This window comes from Saimiri boliviensis, chromosome 19 (genome assembly GCF_048565385.1).
Source record: "Saimiri boliviensis isolate mSaiBol1 chromosome 19, mSaiBol1.pri, whole genome shotgun sequence".
NCBI classification, from domain to species: Eukaryota; Metazoa; Chordata; class Mammalia; order Primates; family Cebidae; genus Saimiri; species Saimiri boliviensis.
This window is the reverse complement of record NC_133467.1, coordinates 18,095,108-18,111,743: the sequence shown is the minus strand read 5'-3', so window position 1 is coordinate 18,111,743 and position 16,636 is coordinate 18,095,108. Positions and strand designations below refer to the sequence as shown.

General features: G+C 33.9%; 1 protein-coding gene across 9 annotated transcripts in view; it reads right to left on the bottom strand.

The window, feature by feature from the left end:
- The window catches only part of COP1 (COP1 E3 ubiquitin ligase), a 212,431-nt gene that overhangs the window by 140,328 nt on the left and 55,467 nt on the right, over positions 1-16,636 (bottom strand). For 6 of the 9 annotated variants that reach the window (XM_039460040.1, XM_010336173.3, XM_074390057.1 and 3 more), the window contains 2 exons: positions 4,506-4,565; positions 3,062-3,138 (listed from right to left, as the gene is read on the bottom strand). In XM_039460040.1, the coding sequence (XP_039315974.1) occupies positions 3,062-3,138; positions 4,506-4,565 (137 nt within the window). The remainder of the gene's footprint in view (positions 1-3,061; positions 3,139-4,505; positions 4,566-16,636) is intronic. The other 3 variants (XM_039460044.2, XM_039460042.2, XM_039460043.2) reach the window with 1 other exon arrangement.

Below are 16,636 nucleotides of genomic sequence, written 5' to 3'. Positions count from 1 at the left end.
CTAAGCGTAAACCCAGAATCTATGTAAAGGATACAGTGATCGGACATATAATAAAGATCTTCATTGCAGAAAACTAACAAATCTACAAAAGAGCTTTGTAAGGTAAGCCTGCTTAAAGAGAATCAAAACTTTTTAGTGAGGAATAAGAACAAAAACTGGCATTTAAATAACAAAGCTAGTAATTATGAATGTAAAAAGATTAACATAATTGCAACTATATGCTATTAAGAATAAAGGAAAATCAAATATGAATAGTATTATATAATACAATATTCTTACCAGCAAGTCTGATTTCAAATCTTTAGGATCATTTTCATTCAAGAGTATTTAAGGGCTACATCATTTTTCCCAAGTGCCTCTCTTAATCCTTGAATGATATTGAAATCACTTGTTTACAGAAAATATCAAAACACTCTTAAAGAAAATACTGTTTGCCTATTTTCCCTTCTTGAACTGTTAACCAGTATAACTCTGCTAGAATCTAATTTAATGATAGCTTTGCAAGCGATTTTAGCGATTCTCCATAAATATCCATAAATTTCACAAAACCTAGTATGTCTTACAGGATCTACTACTTTATTTTATAATACAACCACTCTTACTTATTCCATAAATAAAATCCTAATGCAAACCAACATCTCTTCTCTTCTGGACTTCTACAATGCTTCCTAACTTTCCTCCTAGCTTCCAACGTCAGGGGGTTGAGAGAGACACTGATCTCTGTCCTCCACACAGGGATTGAAATAAACATTTAAAAATCTAAGCCAAATCCTGCTCAACACTATCCCATAACATTCCATCATAATTAGTCTTTACTTCATTCATGTGTCAATTTAAATATCACCTCCTTGGAGAAGCTTGACTATGAAAACTAAAACAGAATCCTCTTGCAAAGCCCTCGCACGCCTAATTGTTCTTCCTAAGGTACTACAGTCATACATATTAAATGACAGGGATACATTCTGAGAAATGTGTCACTAGGCAATTTTGTCAATATGTGATCTTAAAGTATACTTATACAAACCAGGATGGTATGTGTACCAATGTCCGACCACCATTACTGAATATCAATCATTTCCCCTACCTGATCTGCAATGCCAATATCAAGTGTCATATATTAGGTTTCTTTATGTGCCCTATTATTTTCTTATGAGATCACCATCACATACGCAGTCCATCACTGACTGAAATGTCATTATGCAGTGCATAACTGTATTATATGTTATATACTAGTACTATGCTATACATTGGCTCTTTTAGTATCTTCCCCAACCTCCATACGCACATCCAAAAAGGTAAGCTCTAAAAGGACAGGGACTTTGTCAGCTAGATCCAACACCTAGAATAGTCCCTAGCACATCAGAGGCATTCATATAAATAGAGCAATTAAGTAATTGCACTCTACTGTCACAAGTTCATAAACTGCAACAACCAATGAGAGACTGAGTAACAAAGATCTGGAAACAACAGATACAAAAAAAAATTTGCTACTGTGGAACAGAGAGCAGTAAGACAATGGGAATGAATCACCAGTTTATTAGTGAACTTTTTGTGATGTGACAACTTTTTCTTCCCTGTATGTACTTACATAATAAATATTCCATTGACAAAGATCCTATGCATATTGGAACTGAATTCTAGGCTTAAAGATAACAATATACACAGACCTAGTCATTCTCAAACATTTTAAACAAAGTAAAATATAGAAGAAAATCAGCGAATTACACAGCTAAAATGACGCCAGTATCAACCAGAACTCACAAGGATTCTCTGTACTATAATTAATAGGAAAAATGTCAAACCTCTCAAGAATGCTGTTAACTAGAACATCCCTGCATCCTTTCTGTACATTAGATCCATAATAGCTTTCCTAAACTGATAAAGTTTCTGAAGGCTAGTATAGTCTACCATAGTAGCACTGGACCTTCCTGATAGTACACATTACCCTAAAACTGTTTGATAAAATTCCATCACATCATTATCCTAAACAGAGAGTGAATTTAAGAAATCAAAAACAAATGATTTCATGTAAAACTGTACTTAGTTTGAACATTTCAAGCATAAAAATTCAAAATTCAAGATTGCGAAAGTACATATTACATGAAACAGAATTTTAGAGCTAAAAGGGAATCACACACCTTCACTATATTTTACAAATACCTACTACTAAATGAAGCCAGGCATTTATTCTAAAATATTGGGAAATGGTTATGAGGAAGACAAATATAACCCCACTCTAATACAGCATATAGGAGAATTAATTAAATTAATAAAAAGGAGTCATAAGAAAATACCAGGGAAATCTAAACTAATAGATCTATTGCCCTCATTTCAAATGTGGGGAAAGTGATCTGCCCCATAAAATTTAACAAGGCAGGGGGAAAAGTCCAAGGCTTAATTTGATCAAATTTTTCCCTAGTATTACCACTTCATGTTCTCAAATTTAGATTTTTTTTTTTTTTTTTGAGACGGAGTTTCGCTCTTGTTACCCAGGCTGGAGTGCAATGGCAGGATCTCGGCTCACCGCAGCCTCCGCCTCCTGAGTTCAGGCAATTCTCCTGCCTCAGCCTCCTGAGTAGCTGGGATTACAGGCACGCACCACCATGCCCAGCTAATTTTTTGTATTTTTAGTAGAGACGGGGTTTCACCATGTTGACCAGGATGGTCTCGATCTCTTGACCTCGTGATCCACCCGCCTCGGCCTCCCAAAGTGCTGGGATTACAGGCTTGAGCCACCGCGCCCGGCTCAAATTTAGATTTTTAATGTCATCTGACTTTAATTCACAAGATATTTAAAGCTATCATTACTTTAAGAAATTCATCAAACTTTTAATTCAACTGTGAATTCGTAACATTACAGTACTGCACTCGCTAACTCTTCCTGGTATGAAATTCAGCTCATTAAGGAAACAGATGGGCCATATAAATCTCATTTCTAGATCATGACCAAAGTAATTTCTCAGGGGTTTGATACACTGCATGGAAAAGGCTCCTAAGGACTAGACCATATGCATACTTTGTAATATGAATTCTAATCAATTGCAAGTGTGAAGCTTTGTACCTGTGTGATGGAGAAGGAGCTTCAAATTGCGGCACTGTGCTATCCTCACTGACAGGAGAATATAAGCCACTCATTTCCTGAAAGTAAAATTATTTGAATTATAGTAGACATTTCAAATACAAGATATATAAATCAAAAAGAGGTATGATACATTCCTTTCTATTCCCAGGTTTTCCTCAGTCCCTGTTTGTTCTCAATAGCAAATTTCTGAAGGCTTCCTCTCCAGAGTACAAAAGCAAGGACATGTGAAAGGAGACAAACCTCTTCTATGGTACACAGTCTTGAAGAACTATCAACTGTTTACTAAATATTGTTCATCACTAAGCCACCAAATGCAGAAAAAGATACATGTAAACATTTTAAATGACATGTACACTAGACTATGTGAATAGTGAACTAGCAAATCATTAATTTGGTTGATAACCTATTGATAAATATTAAGATAAATATGACAGTAAGGTAACTGAATCATTAGGTTCAACTCTTCACACAAAAAGCACCCAGGATATGTCAATCTCTGCTGTAAATATATTCTCCAGAAACATTAAGACTGAAATACTAGCTTTGTTTAATAATGAGTTAAATTCTAATTTTTTAATCAGTAATCCAGAATAGGCCTAATCAACCATTACATAAATTTTGTCTCTGAATTACACTGACAACCTAGCTGCCATTTTTTATGTACTATATTTTGATTACTGAAAAAATAGCAAATTTTAAAATGCCACTAAAGATGATTAATCAGGTAGAATTATTTCTGGTTAATCCAAGTTCAGCTCAATCATACAGTCAAGTAAGTGACATAAATGTGTAACAACTTAAGAATGCCACAGAGGATAGTGAATATCCACTAACTATTAAATCCGTTAATTTTTAACATGTTCTATGTATCAGCAAAAGAAAATTATAACACACATAAAAAATTAAAAACACAAACTAAATTTATTAATAAATACAGCCAAAGGCAAAAACCTCACATCATAATACCCTATGAGACTCCCAAGGATCCTCCAATAAATTTCCTTGGGTAAATTATATTAAACTGTAAATTCCCAGAATATTGGTAATGTATTCTTATATCTCTTTTTCAATTAACCTTAACACCTAGAAATATGCATGGTGGATACGTAAAATTAATTTTAAAAAACATTTTTGTGGTAATAATTGACAGTTTTAAGTTATTATGACAGCACTCCAAGAAAAGAGTGATTTTTTGGGTCAATCTAATCAAGAAAAATTACGGCAATAAAACATTGTAAAATTTAGACTACATTTTATCATCAAGTGTTCAGAATGTTTTTTCTACAAAAATCCATTCTCAATTAAAATGAAAGTGACAGCTGTTTCTTTGTAACCAAGACCAATCCCATAAACTTAACAGAAAGGTGACAATTTCATGAAATTGAAAAACTGCTAAAGATGGGAGAAATTCTTGATTCCTTACTTCCACTCTCTTAATATCCTCTTCCAAAACACTTAGCTCCTTCTGGATCTGTTCCAGTTGCTGCAGATTAAATAGAGAGAGAGACAAAAAAAAAAAAAAAAAAAAAGCCTAAGCCAAACCAAAATGGCATCACCACGATCATAAAATAAATTTACATATCAAACTAGGCACTAAAGGCAAATTAACAAGAGGGATAATCATCAACAAAATACAACTAGAAGTTCCCATTTTTAAATGCAAAGGTAGAGAATTACGTTTAAGAAAACATAATGTTGTACTTCTTTAATACAAGTTTGATTTTACAATAAAAGTATGAGAGATGAACAATGACAGTGACTTAAAAAAATACAAGATAGCCAAAGAACTTCCACATTACCTCATTTAACTGTTAACAATCAAACAGAAAAATTCAGCATGTTAGTTGTTAATGATACTTTATTTAATTTTTTAATTTTTTTTTTTTTTTTTTTTTAAAGACGAGGTTTCACCATGTTGGCCAGGCTGCTCTTTAACTCCTGACGTCAGGTGATCCACCCACCTCGGCCTCCCAAAGTGCTGGAATTACAGGCATGAGCCACCGCGCCCAGCTAATTTTTAAATTTTTAATAGAAATGGGTTTCACTAGGCCGGGCGCGGTGGCTCAAGCCTGTAATCCCAGCACTTTGGGAGGCCGAGGTGGGTGGATCACGAGGTCAAGAGATCGAGACCATCCTGGTCAACATTGTGAAACCCCGTCTCTACCAAAAACACAAAAAATTAGCTGGCCATGGTGGTGCGTGCCTGTAATCCCAGCTACTCAGGAGGCTGAGGCAGGAGAACTGCCTGAACCCAGGAGGCAGAGGTTGTGGTGAGCCGAGATCGCGCCATTGCACTCCAGCCTGGGTAACAAGAGCGAAACTCCGTCTCAAAAAAAAAAAAAAAAAAAAAAAGAAAGAAATGGGTTTTACTATGTTGCCGAGGCTGGTCTCCAACTTTTGAGCTTAAGCAATCTGCCCGCCTCAGCCTCCCAAATTGTTGGGATTACAGACGTCAGCCACCGGGCCAGGCCTTTAATCACAGTTTATAGAGAGGTTAAATCCCCTCACCCAAAAGCAACCACAAGTTAGTATCTGAACACCTCCTTCTTAAGGGTTTTAAGAACACATTTGAGATATTTTAATTTTTATATCTTGCCTATTCAATCTTAATAATTTTTAAAAATGCCACTAAAATACAAACATTGTAACTGTTGAATTACATTCAACAATATATTGAACCATTCCCTTTCTCCTTAGCGATTTAAGTTGCCTGCAAACTATCACATATAATTCTGGAACATACTGGTCTTTCAGATTTCATTTCATTTTCAGATTTTATTAAAAGGTTACTTCAGATTTTATTAAGAGAGTATTAAAAATAAAATTATTCAATCAAAAGAAAACTGCTTTCCAGAAACACTATACCAATCTAAATTTCTATAGCCAGTATGCGGCTGTCTTACTCTAATCCAGATACAGCGAATGAATTTATAAAATGTAAAATATTAACAATACTTATATATTACTGATTGCCAGATATGAAAAATGAGGCACAGAAGGGTTAAATGATTTGTCCAAAAATCATTCAGTGAGTAAGTGGCAGAACTGGAATTCAAATTAAGGTCAGATTCTTGTTCCAGAATTTATGCTGTTGACTACTATTCTTTCCCACCTAATGAAAGCAGTACCTTATTATTAATTCATTTCCTTAATGACTGATAAGGTTGAACAGGGTTATTTTTTTACAGACCTATTAGCATTAGTATCTTCTCTTCTGTGGCAATACAAGCAAAGTTGGTAATCTAATTAATAATATATTCATTCAACTATTTATCAATTCTAGGCACCTTCCTAAGTTGAGAAGAACAGGATCTAAAAACAACTGTATCTCTTTCCCTCACTAAGTTCAGTCTAGGTGACATGGCAAACAAGAAAGCCAATAGTTGAAATACCATATTAAACATTTTGATGATGTTATGCAATATACTAAATGAATATAGACCACATCTAATGAAGAGCTGGTGGGGTAGGAGGAGGATTAGATGACTAAAATTTGATTGAAAATTAAATCAAATAAAAGGCTGAAGCTAAGGCAATAAATGAACTTGTTTAACATCAATCAGTATAGTCAGAAAAGATAAAAACAAAACTGGAATGGTAGGGAACGCCAATGGTAAAGAGATGAGCAAAGGAAGAAGCAGCATTAACTATCAAGAAGGGCAAAGTGGCAGCCAGAAAACCAGGGGAAATGACAGCACTATTAGAGAAATCAAAGGTTAAAAGAGTGATCTGCATTTTCAAAAGCTTTCAACTCATCTATCTACTTTAATAAACTTCCTATCACCTTAAAACATGTTACACAATGCCACCTTAACTGAAACACTGCTCACTCTTAAAGACACTGTCTGTTCTGAAACTCTTTCAAGTAACAGCTGCTCAACTGATAAAAAGTCTCTAAAGCCCCAGAGTTTACAGGACTTATTAATAGATAGGAACTCACCATTTCTACTCCATTCCAAGGCCATTTCCAACTATCGGTATCCCAACCTAAAATTAGTTTTCCACCATACCATAAAAACCACTCTGTCTAGCTCATACAAAGCAGCCAAGTCCTTGTCTACACACTTTAGCCATCTATAAACATTCCAGTTATTCCCCACCATCATTGAAGCCTTTTGGTTCATGGATGTTTTCAGCTCCAGTGATGCTGATCTCTACTTTAGCAAAACACTGCCATAGTCATCCCTTAAACATTTTCAGTTAACTACCTTAAACTGTTCTACTCTTGAAATTTTTATTTAAGCAAATGCTTTACTGTGAGAGGTCTTTAGTATAATTGTTTTAAAAAATACATTTAACAAGAAGAATGAGTATCTGACAAAGGTCTAATATCCAGAATCTTAAAAAAAAAACTCAAATAAATGAAAAACAAAAAACAACCCCATTAAAAAGTGGGGATACATCTGAATTGAACCTTAGAAAGACTGAAGGAATTTTAAAAAAATAAAAAGTTGGGATAGACATAAACAGACAATTCCCAAAAGGCGACATACAAGCAGCCATCACACATGAAAAAAAGCTCTATATCACTAATCATCAGATAAACGTCAATAAATACCAAAATGAGATACCATCTCACACTAGTCAGAATGGCTGTTATTAAAAAGTGAAAAAAATAAAAATAAAAATAAAACAAGAGATGCTGGTGAGGCTGGTGGGAATGTAAATTAGTTCAGCCACTGTGGTGAATGGAGTTTGGAGATTTCTGAAAGAACTTAAAAGAGAACTACTATTTGACTCAGTAATCACATTACTGAGTATGTATCTCCCCCCCAAAATAAATAAATCATTCTACCAGAAAGACAATGTATTTGTATGTTCATTGCAGTTCTATTCATCACAGCAAACATTCATCAATGCCCACCACTGCCCATCAATGGTGGTCTCAATAAAGGTGTGATACACAGACACCATGGAATACTACGCAGCCATTAAAAAGAACAAAAATCATGTCATTTGCAGCAACATGGATGGAGCTGGAGGCCATCATCCTAAGTGAATTAACACAGGAAGAGAAAAACAAATACCACATGTTCTCATTTGTAAGTGGGAGTCATTGGATAGTCATAGACATAAAGGCAGTTACAACAGACACTGGGAACTACTGGGGTTGGGGAGGGGCCAAAGGATCGAAGAACTAACTGTTGAGTACTATGCTCACATTTCGGAGTGATGGGGCCAATCATACCCCAAACCTTAGCATCATACAGTGTATCTACATAAGAAACCTGTATATGTACTCCCTGAATCTAAAATAAAAGTTGAAATTATATTAAAAAAGTAAAGATCTATAACATCAATAGCCAAAGACAGCCAATATCACTTGTATGATATATAATAACTGAAATCAATTTTAATTCTGCTTTTGAACTTGAAATTCCAGAAAAATCTCCAATGTCACCTGAAATCTCAAAATATTAAACTCTAATGTCATCTCTAAAAATAATGTTCCATCTGCTAGTACCTCAAAGCTTTTACTGGATAATATACCTATTGTTACATATGGAGGCTACTATATCTAAGGTGAACCTCATATAACTGCCAATAATAAAACAATTTTTCCTTCAGAAACAGCCACTGTGTATGGTTCAATTTAAAAACGAAGTTAACAAAGGCACGGTGTTGTCCTGATAAATATACAGATAGAATGCAAAACAAAATGATACAACCTATCTATAAGAAAGTCTGACAAGGTATCAGGAAAGAAATATTAAAAAGAAAAAAGTTTGGAATAAAATCTTTTGAGAGCACGTATTAGATTTGAGGTGCTTCCATTTCAAGATGAGAATTCTGAAGGGATTTGGAGCTCTAAGTTATATAGTGCAAGACATTTTAATACAAGTAAATAGATAAAAGACAAAGGACAACCATTTCAAGGATGTGGAAAGAAGAAATGGGCTAAATTCACTCTGCAAACCTCACAACCCCAATAAGGAGAACCTAGAAGAAAAGCCTGAATATGAGTCTAAGAATGTTTGAAAGATATATGAAGAAAATCAAGAAGCTGAACTGCTTTATCTAAAGGAAAATCAATCACAAATTAGGAATGATAATAAACTACTAGATCACATTTACTTTAACACCATTACAGAGTTTGGTGTTACTTAAAATAAAAAATAAATATATAAGATGGAGAACTAAGACAATGCTATTTGATAGCATGGGAGTAAGGAACCAATAGCAAGCACTCTCTTAACACTGGGCCAAAGTCCTCCCAAAAAAACTTAGAGAAATATTTCATGTAAATGTAAAGAGTAAGTAAGTCTCAGAATCCCTTATGAGGGTAAGAGAGAGAGTTTCCCATTATTGATAATGGCGTTGGTGTAGGTCGGTTTTGTTGGTACTCATTTGACTTTCATTAGTGGCCTGATAAAGATATGCTTAAATATTAAACTCATTATTTGAATTTTTAATATAATTTAGAATAAATTACATATAATTGTTCCAAACTGAAAAGAATACACCATTTCACTTTCAGTGGGGAAAAGCTGATTTTAAAAATCAATACTAGGTTCAGTGGCTCACGCCTGAAATCCCAACACTTTGGGAGGCTGAGGTAGGTGGATCACCTGAGGTCAGGAGTTCAAGACCAGCCTGGCCAACATGATTAATCCCTGTCTCTACTAAAAATACAAAAATTAGCGAGGGGTATTGGTGGCCACCAGCACTCCCAGCTACTCAGGAGGCTGAGGCAGGAGAATCACTTGAATCCAGGAGGCACAGGGTGCAGTGAGCCAAGACTGCACCACTGCACTCCAGCCTGGGCGACAGAGCATGACTCCATCTCAAAAAATAAATAAATAAATAAAATAATTAATAATCAAGAAGCAAAACCTAATATACACTAATTCTAAGAGAGTTACTACCAGAAACAAAGCATTTAGCCATACATAGTGCACACCACAGCAAGCCAAAACCCTTATTGTCCCATACTATCACTCCACACACACACACACACACACACACACACACACACACACACACACTTAATATCTAGATCCTGAAATGGCAGACTTGATTAAAAGACTTTATTTAATCCTTTCATAGCACTTTCTCTTTTTGTTTTTTTAAAGACAGGGACTCATTCTGTCACCTAGGCTGGAATACAGTGGCACAATCTCAGCTCAGTAAAGCCTCTGCTTTGTAGGCTCAAGTGATCCTTCCATCTCAGCCTTCCAAGGAGCTGGGACTACAGGCATAGGCCACCATGCTCCACAAATTTATTTAAAAACTAGTGTGTAGAGACAAAGTTTCACTATATTGCCCAGGTTGGTCTTGGAACTCCTGGCCTCAAGTGATCCTTCCACCTCAGCCTCCCAAAGTGTTAGGATTATAGGCATGAGCCACCGTGTCCAGCCAATATTTTGTTTTACGCTGAGAAGAAAACAGGAAAAGCAAGAACAAAACCAAATAAATAAATAATACAGTAGTGAATAAATAAATAATAAGATGGCATATTTAAGAGTAAATATAAACAAATGTCAATACCAGTAGACTGATAAGTTAAAAATATATGCTATAATATAAAGAGCAACAACTAAAACATGATACAAAAAATTTACTTAAAAATATTATAGATAAGTCAAAATGGAATTCCAAAAAAAACTGTTCAAAAACCCACAGAGAGAAAAACAGAAAAGCAACAATAATTAAAAGAAACACAAAACAAAAAAAATATTTCTGAGAAGAAATTCAAAAATGTGAAAAAGAGAAAAGAGAGAAACATAAAATAAAAAATAAAATGGCAGGTTATATCATAACATTTATATTAAATAGCCTAAGTACATAATTAAAAGACTGAGCCTGGCAGAGTAGATTTACAAAGCATAGTCCAACCATATGCTTTATCTATGAGAAATTCACCTCAATATGAGCCAGTAATAGGTATAACAAGAAAACAAAGACCTGGTATGAATTCAGAAAATTCTCACCACACATTTAACAACATTACAACGAATCATGCAACTGCAGAAAACACATTCTTTTCAAGCACAAGCATTTCAAAATTTAACCAATTACCAGTTAGTACAGCAAATATTATATTCAAAGAAAGATAACACAACTTTCTGATTACAATGCAATTATAATAGAAATCCAAAACAGAAAAGACAAAATCTCAATGTTCAAGTAATAAGACACTTGTTTCTAAATAACCCACGGACCTAAGAATAAAATATAATGAAAAAAGAAGTTCTTTTGAACGAAATAATAATAAACAAAAAATGATGCCAAAAGAATTAGGTACAGATTAAAAAATAAGAAACTATGGCCCTAAATGCCTACATTGGAAGAAACACTCTGCATAATAATATGCATATCCACCCAAGCTAACAGATTAGGAAGGAACAAAAAAGTAAAATCAAAGAAAGCAGAATAGAAATACAAAAGAATATAAATAAAATAGAAAACAAACTAAATAAAGAGGAAAAACAAACTCAAAAGTTGGTTCTTAGACAAAATTCATATAATTGATATATTCCTTGCAAGAACTGATCAAAAAAAAGAGAGAAAGAGAAAGGAACAAGTAAAATAAACAATGCCAACCCTAGCAACACTAAAAACTTAAAGACTATTAAGATCAATCTTATGCCAATAAATCTGGAAACTGAGATGACATAAAGAATGACCAGAAAAAATTTAACATGTAAAAAGTGACAGCTAAAACAAAAACCTTAGTAAGAATATAACTTGTCAAGTAATGGATTCAATAACTTAAACCTTCCTGCAAACAAGTCACAGGTCCAGATTGCTTCTCCAGTAAGATCTTTAAACATTCAACAAAGATGTCCACAGATTACACAAATTATTTCAGAAAATTTAAAAAGAAGACATATTTCCCAACTCATTTGATAAAGCTAGCATAATCTTTATTGCAAAACTGGACAAGATATGTGTAAGAAAAAAATAATCTCACTGATGAACATAGATGCAAAAATCCTAAACAAAATATAAGCAAACCAAATCATATAGAAGAGGATATACAAATGGCCAGGTTTGGTTTATATAAAGGATGCAAGTAGGGGGACCAACTGTCCTGGTGGGGTTTCCTAAAATGCAGAACCTTCGGTGATATAACTAAGATATAAGACATCCCTGAGCCAGTCAGGATGGTTGGTCACTCTAGGTGCAAAGTTGACTGACTTTCCAATGTTAAACCAATGTAATTATTCACATTAACAGAATGAAAAGAAAAAACTGTATGGTGATATCAGATGCACAAAAACTGTGAAGACTACTCAACCCCATTTAGAAATTTTTTAAAACTTCTCTTAGCAAACTGGGAATAGAAATTTACTGCCTTGAATGATAAAAAGTACCTAAAAAAAAAAAACCTACAGAAAACATCATACCTAATGGTGACACGTCGAATGCTTTCACTTTGAGATCAGCATCAAGACTAGGATGCCCCGCTATCACCACTTCTATTCATCATTGTACCGGATGTCCTAGCCAGCAGAGTAAGACAAGAAAAATAAATGAAAGATATAAGGATCATAAAGAATGAAACTAAACTGTTATTATTTGCAGATTATGATGTGCACATAGAAAATATAAAAGAATCTACAAATAAATTAGGATTAATGTGAGTTTAACCGGGTTCCTGAATATTTTAAGAAATCTGTATGTAAAATGCAACTGTATTTCTATATACTTGCATAAGAAACTAAAGTTAAAGACACAGACATCATTTACAATAGCATCAAAAGTGACTAAATCTAAAATAAAGATGTCTAAGAATAGCCTGAAAAATAAAAAAAATTTAAGGATATTTTAAAAGTCTAAATATAGAGGGAAGTACCATGTTCATGGATTAGAAGACTCAATATTGTAAATACACAGTCTTCCAAATTTACCTAGTCAAATTAATCCCAATAAAAAGCATAGCAAGTTTACCATGTAAATGTACTAGCTGATTCTCAAATTTATATTGAAATGCAGAGAGCCAGGAATATTCCAGAGTTTAAAGAAGAACAGCAACTTAATTCAAAGCTCTAGTATTTAATACAATTCGGTATTGCTAAAAAGACCAGTGGAGCAGAAAAGAGAACCTAGAAACAGACCCACACATACATGAACACATGATATATGACAAAGGTGAAACTTCAGAGTGATGGAGAAAGAATGGACTTTTTAATAAAGGATGCTTGGACAGCTAGATATCCATATGAAAATATCTCTATACCTCACATTATACACAACAATAAATCTCCAAGTAGAGTATAAATCTATATATGAAAGATAAAAGAATAAAGCTTCAATCAAAGAACTGTATAGAAAAATGTCTTCATGACCACAGGTGGAAAAGACTTTAAGTTACACAAATGACACTAATTATAACAGGAAAGATAAATTTCACTCTATTAATATTAGAAACTTTTGCTCATCAAATGACATCATTAAGACAGTGAAAAGAATGCAGCCCAATTAGAGGGAAAGATATTTGTGAAAGATAGATCTGACAAAATATTTATGTAGAATATATAAATATCAACCCATTAAGAAAAATCAAACAAGAAAACGTAAAAATTTTTAAACAAGCACTTCAGACACAAACATAAAAAAAATTCAAATGGTCAATAAATGTAGTACTAGCTCCTCAACCTCATCAGTCATCAGGAAAATGAAAATTACAACCATAGAAAACTGTATATACCCCAAGATTAGCTAAACTGGAAAAAATCTACTGGTACCACATACTGGTAAGAACACAGTGCAACAGAAAACGCTCATGTAATGCCTATAGGAAGAATAAGTAATACAATTTGTTTCAGAAAATATTTTGGCATTATCTATTAAATCTGAAGATACACTTATCTTATGACTCATCAATTCCACTTCTAAACACATTCCATATAAATATGCATAGTAAAATAAACCTGGCTACACATATAAGATAGCAGCATTTTTTGTAAACAGCCCAAAACTGAAAACAACTCAAATGCCCATCACCAACAAAAATAGGACATATTCACTTAATGGAATACTATACAACAACAAAAATCAATCAACTACAGTCATATATAACCATATGGATGAATCTTAACATTTAGCTGAAGACGACAGGAACAAAAGATTACATACTGCACAAGCACACTTATATAACGCTCAAAAAAAGGCAGACCTATGGACACTCAGGTAGCAAAACATTAAAGAAAGGCAAGAAAGCACCATAACTTTTGGGATACTGGTTACCTACTGGGTAACAAAGATGGCTGCAATCCAAAAAGGGTAGTAAGGGGGCTTCAGGAGTTCTAGCAGCATTCTATTGTGTTTACAATGGTGTTTATACATATGGTCACTCTATTATAATTCTTTAAACTATAAATTTGTTTTATATACTTTTCTGTGCTTTTCATATAAAAATGGTTTAAAATTTGATTTACTAATATTCACAATAAAACCAAAAGGAAACCAAGACTCGTCAAAGATTCTATTACAGTAAATTAAATGGGTATCAAAAGTGTCAAAAAGTATATTTTAAAATTAAATCAAATGAAATAGAGGGGGGAACCATTCAAATGCTGATACAAACTAGCACAGACAAGACTGGCTTTTACATGGAACCCAAGGCCCTTTTGTTTAATCTGACCATGAAGGAAGACTAACATGTTCATTTCTAACTATCAGAAGCTGTAATAGGCAGGTTCTAAGATGGCCTCCAAAGATCCCCACTTCTTAGTAATCACACCCTTGTGCAATTCTGAGTGTGGAATTAGCCAATGATTTGCTTCTAACAAACAGAAAACAGCGAAAAGCTTTAGAATGTAATTTCCAGGATGAAGTTACAAAGAGCAGTGACTTCTGTCTTCAACTCTCTCTTGCTTTCTTACTTGTTCCTTTTGAGGGGTAGCTAGCTACCACATAGTGAGCTATCCTATGGAGAAGCCCATTTGCCAAAAAATTGGTAACTCTTTCCAAAAGCTGATGAGTGAGCTTGGAAAGTTCCTATCCCAGTCAAACCCTGAGATAACCGCTACCTTGGCCAATACCATAATTGCAGCTTGGTAAGAAACAGAGAGCTAAGGCATCCTGCTACTTTGAATTCTAGACCCCATATATTAAATTTTTAATGTTTCAGGGCATCAAATTTGAGAATAATTTGTCACACAGCAATAGATAACTAATGCAAAAGCCTATTATGTACCTTGCACTTTGCATTCTCTTAATATTCTAAAGAGAGTCAGTAAGAAAAAATAAAACTGAAAATTAAATGGCCCTAAATTACTAGCCAGTTTTAACAGTGGAATTCTGATTATCCAAATGAGTTAAATGAATCTTAACATTAAATCCAAAAAGGGTATTTAACTTCTTTGATTGGTATATATCAATGTCTAAACCTACACTCATCAGAACTCCAATTAAAAGTTACAAATGAAATCACAAAGTTAATTTTCAAAGTTTGAATGTTAATCTTAGAAAAACAAACTCAAAAGTAGCAATTTGCCTCCTGGTAAATCTGTATTTTACTTGAATAAGTACAAGTTTATAAACTGTATTACAGGTCCTAAGATCTTTAACAGTTATATTTGTTTTGAGGATTAAACACGCAAATAGACTTACATGCAAGAATAAAATATAACCACTCCACTCTGTCTGCACTAAAACATGAGGTATCAATCAACTATATTTTCTAGACTAAAACTTGTTAAAATCATACAGTACCTAATTCCAATCATTGCGAAATCCATGAAATTTAATCAAAGTAATAAATGTTTAAAATTTGTTAACATAGCTTCTCAGAATTTCTTGTGTAATTTAAATTAAAATACTCAAAGTCACTCAATCATAGATATATTAAAATCAAGAAAACCCAAATGTATTAATGACAGTAATAAAATCACTGTACACTGGAGGCACAAATATCCAGAAGTATTTGGAACTAGTATGCTTCCTGGATAACGCACCTACTACAAGAAAATGTGGTCCAAGAGAGAGAAAAAAAATCACAAGAATTACATTAGATTCGAATCAAAATCAAGCAAAAAAGTTCTACAGCACGATTCACCCAGAATTTTAATATCAAAAATATAAACACACTATGCCAAAGCTATAAGATCAAAGTCAATATTACAGAAGGTGTTGTGGGAGGCCACGGGCCACTACATCAGAGAAAGGCCAAATGAAGATCACATGGAAGAATTAATGTTGGGAAGAAATTCTCCAATCTCTCTCCAATTTCTGCATATCTTGTGATAGATTTTTGTTCTAAATTATCTTTCCAAGAATGTTTACACAGCAAAAGGCTGGCAAGACAGAAACAGTGACTTATTCTGGGGGCAGAGGGCAGATTTGTTTTCTGACCAATATAATAAAAATCATGTCTTCTGGCAGTACCAACATTGAAGAGGTTTGCCAGCAACCCCTTTTAGAAGACTGGGGTTTTCTAGTAGGAGGGTTCCTTTGCTGTAACACAAACAAATCCATTGTGTGTGCAGCATCCACCTAGACCCATCTCCACATTGTCACATGTGGGACACAGGGGTCAGAAGGAACTGATGCAAAGATGAAGCTGATGCTATCAAATGTCCCATGAGTAATAAAATCTCTTATTTC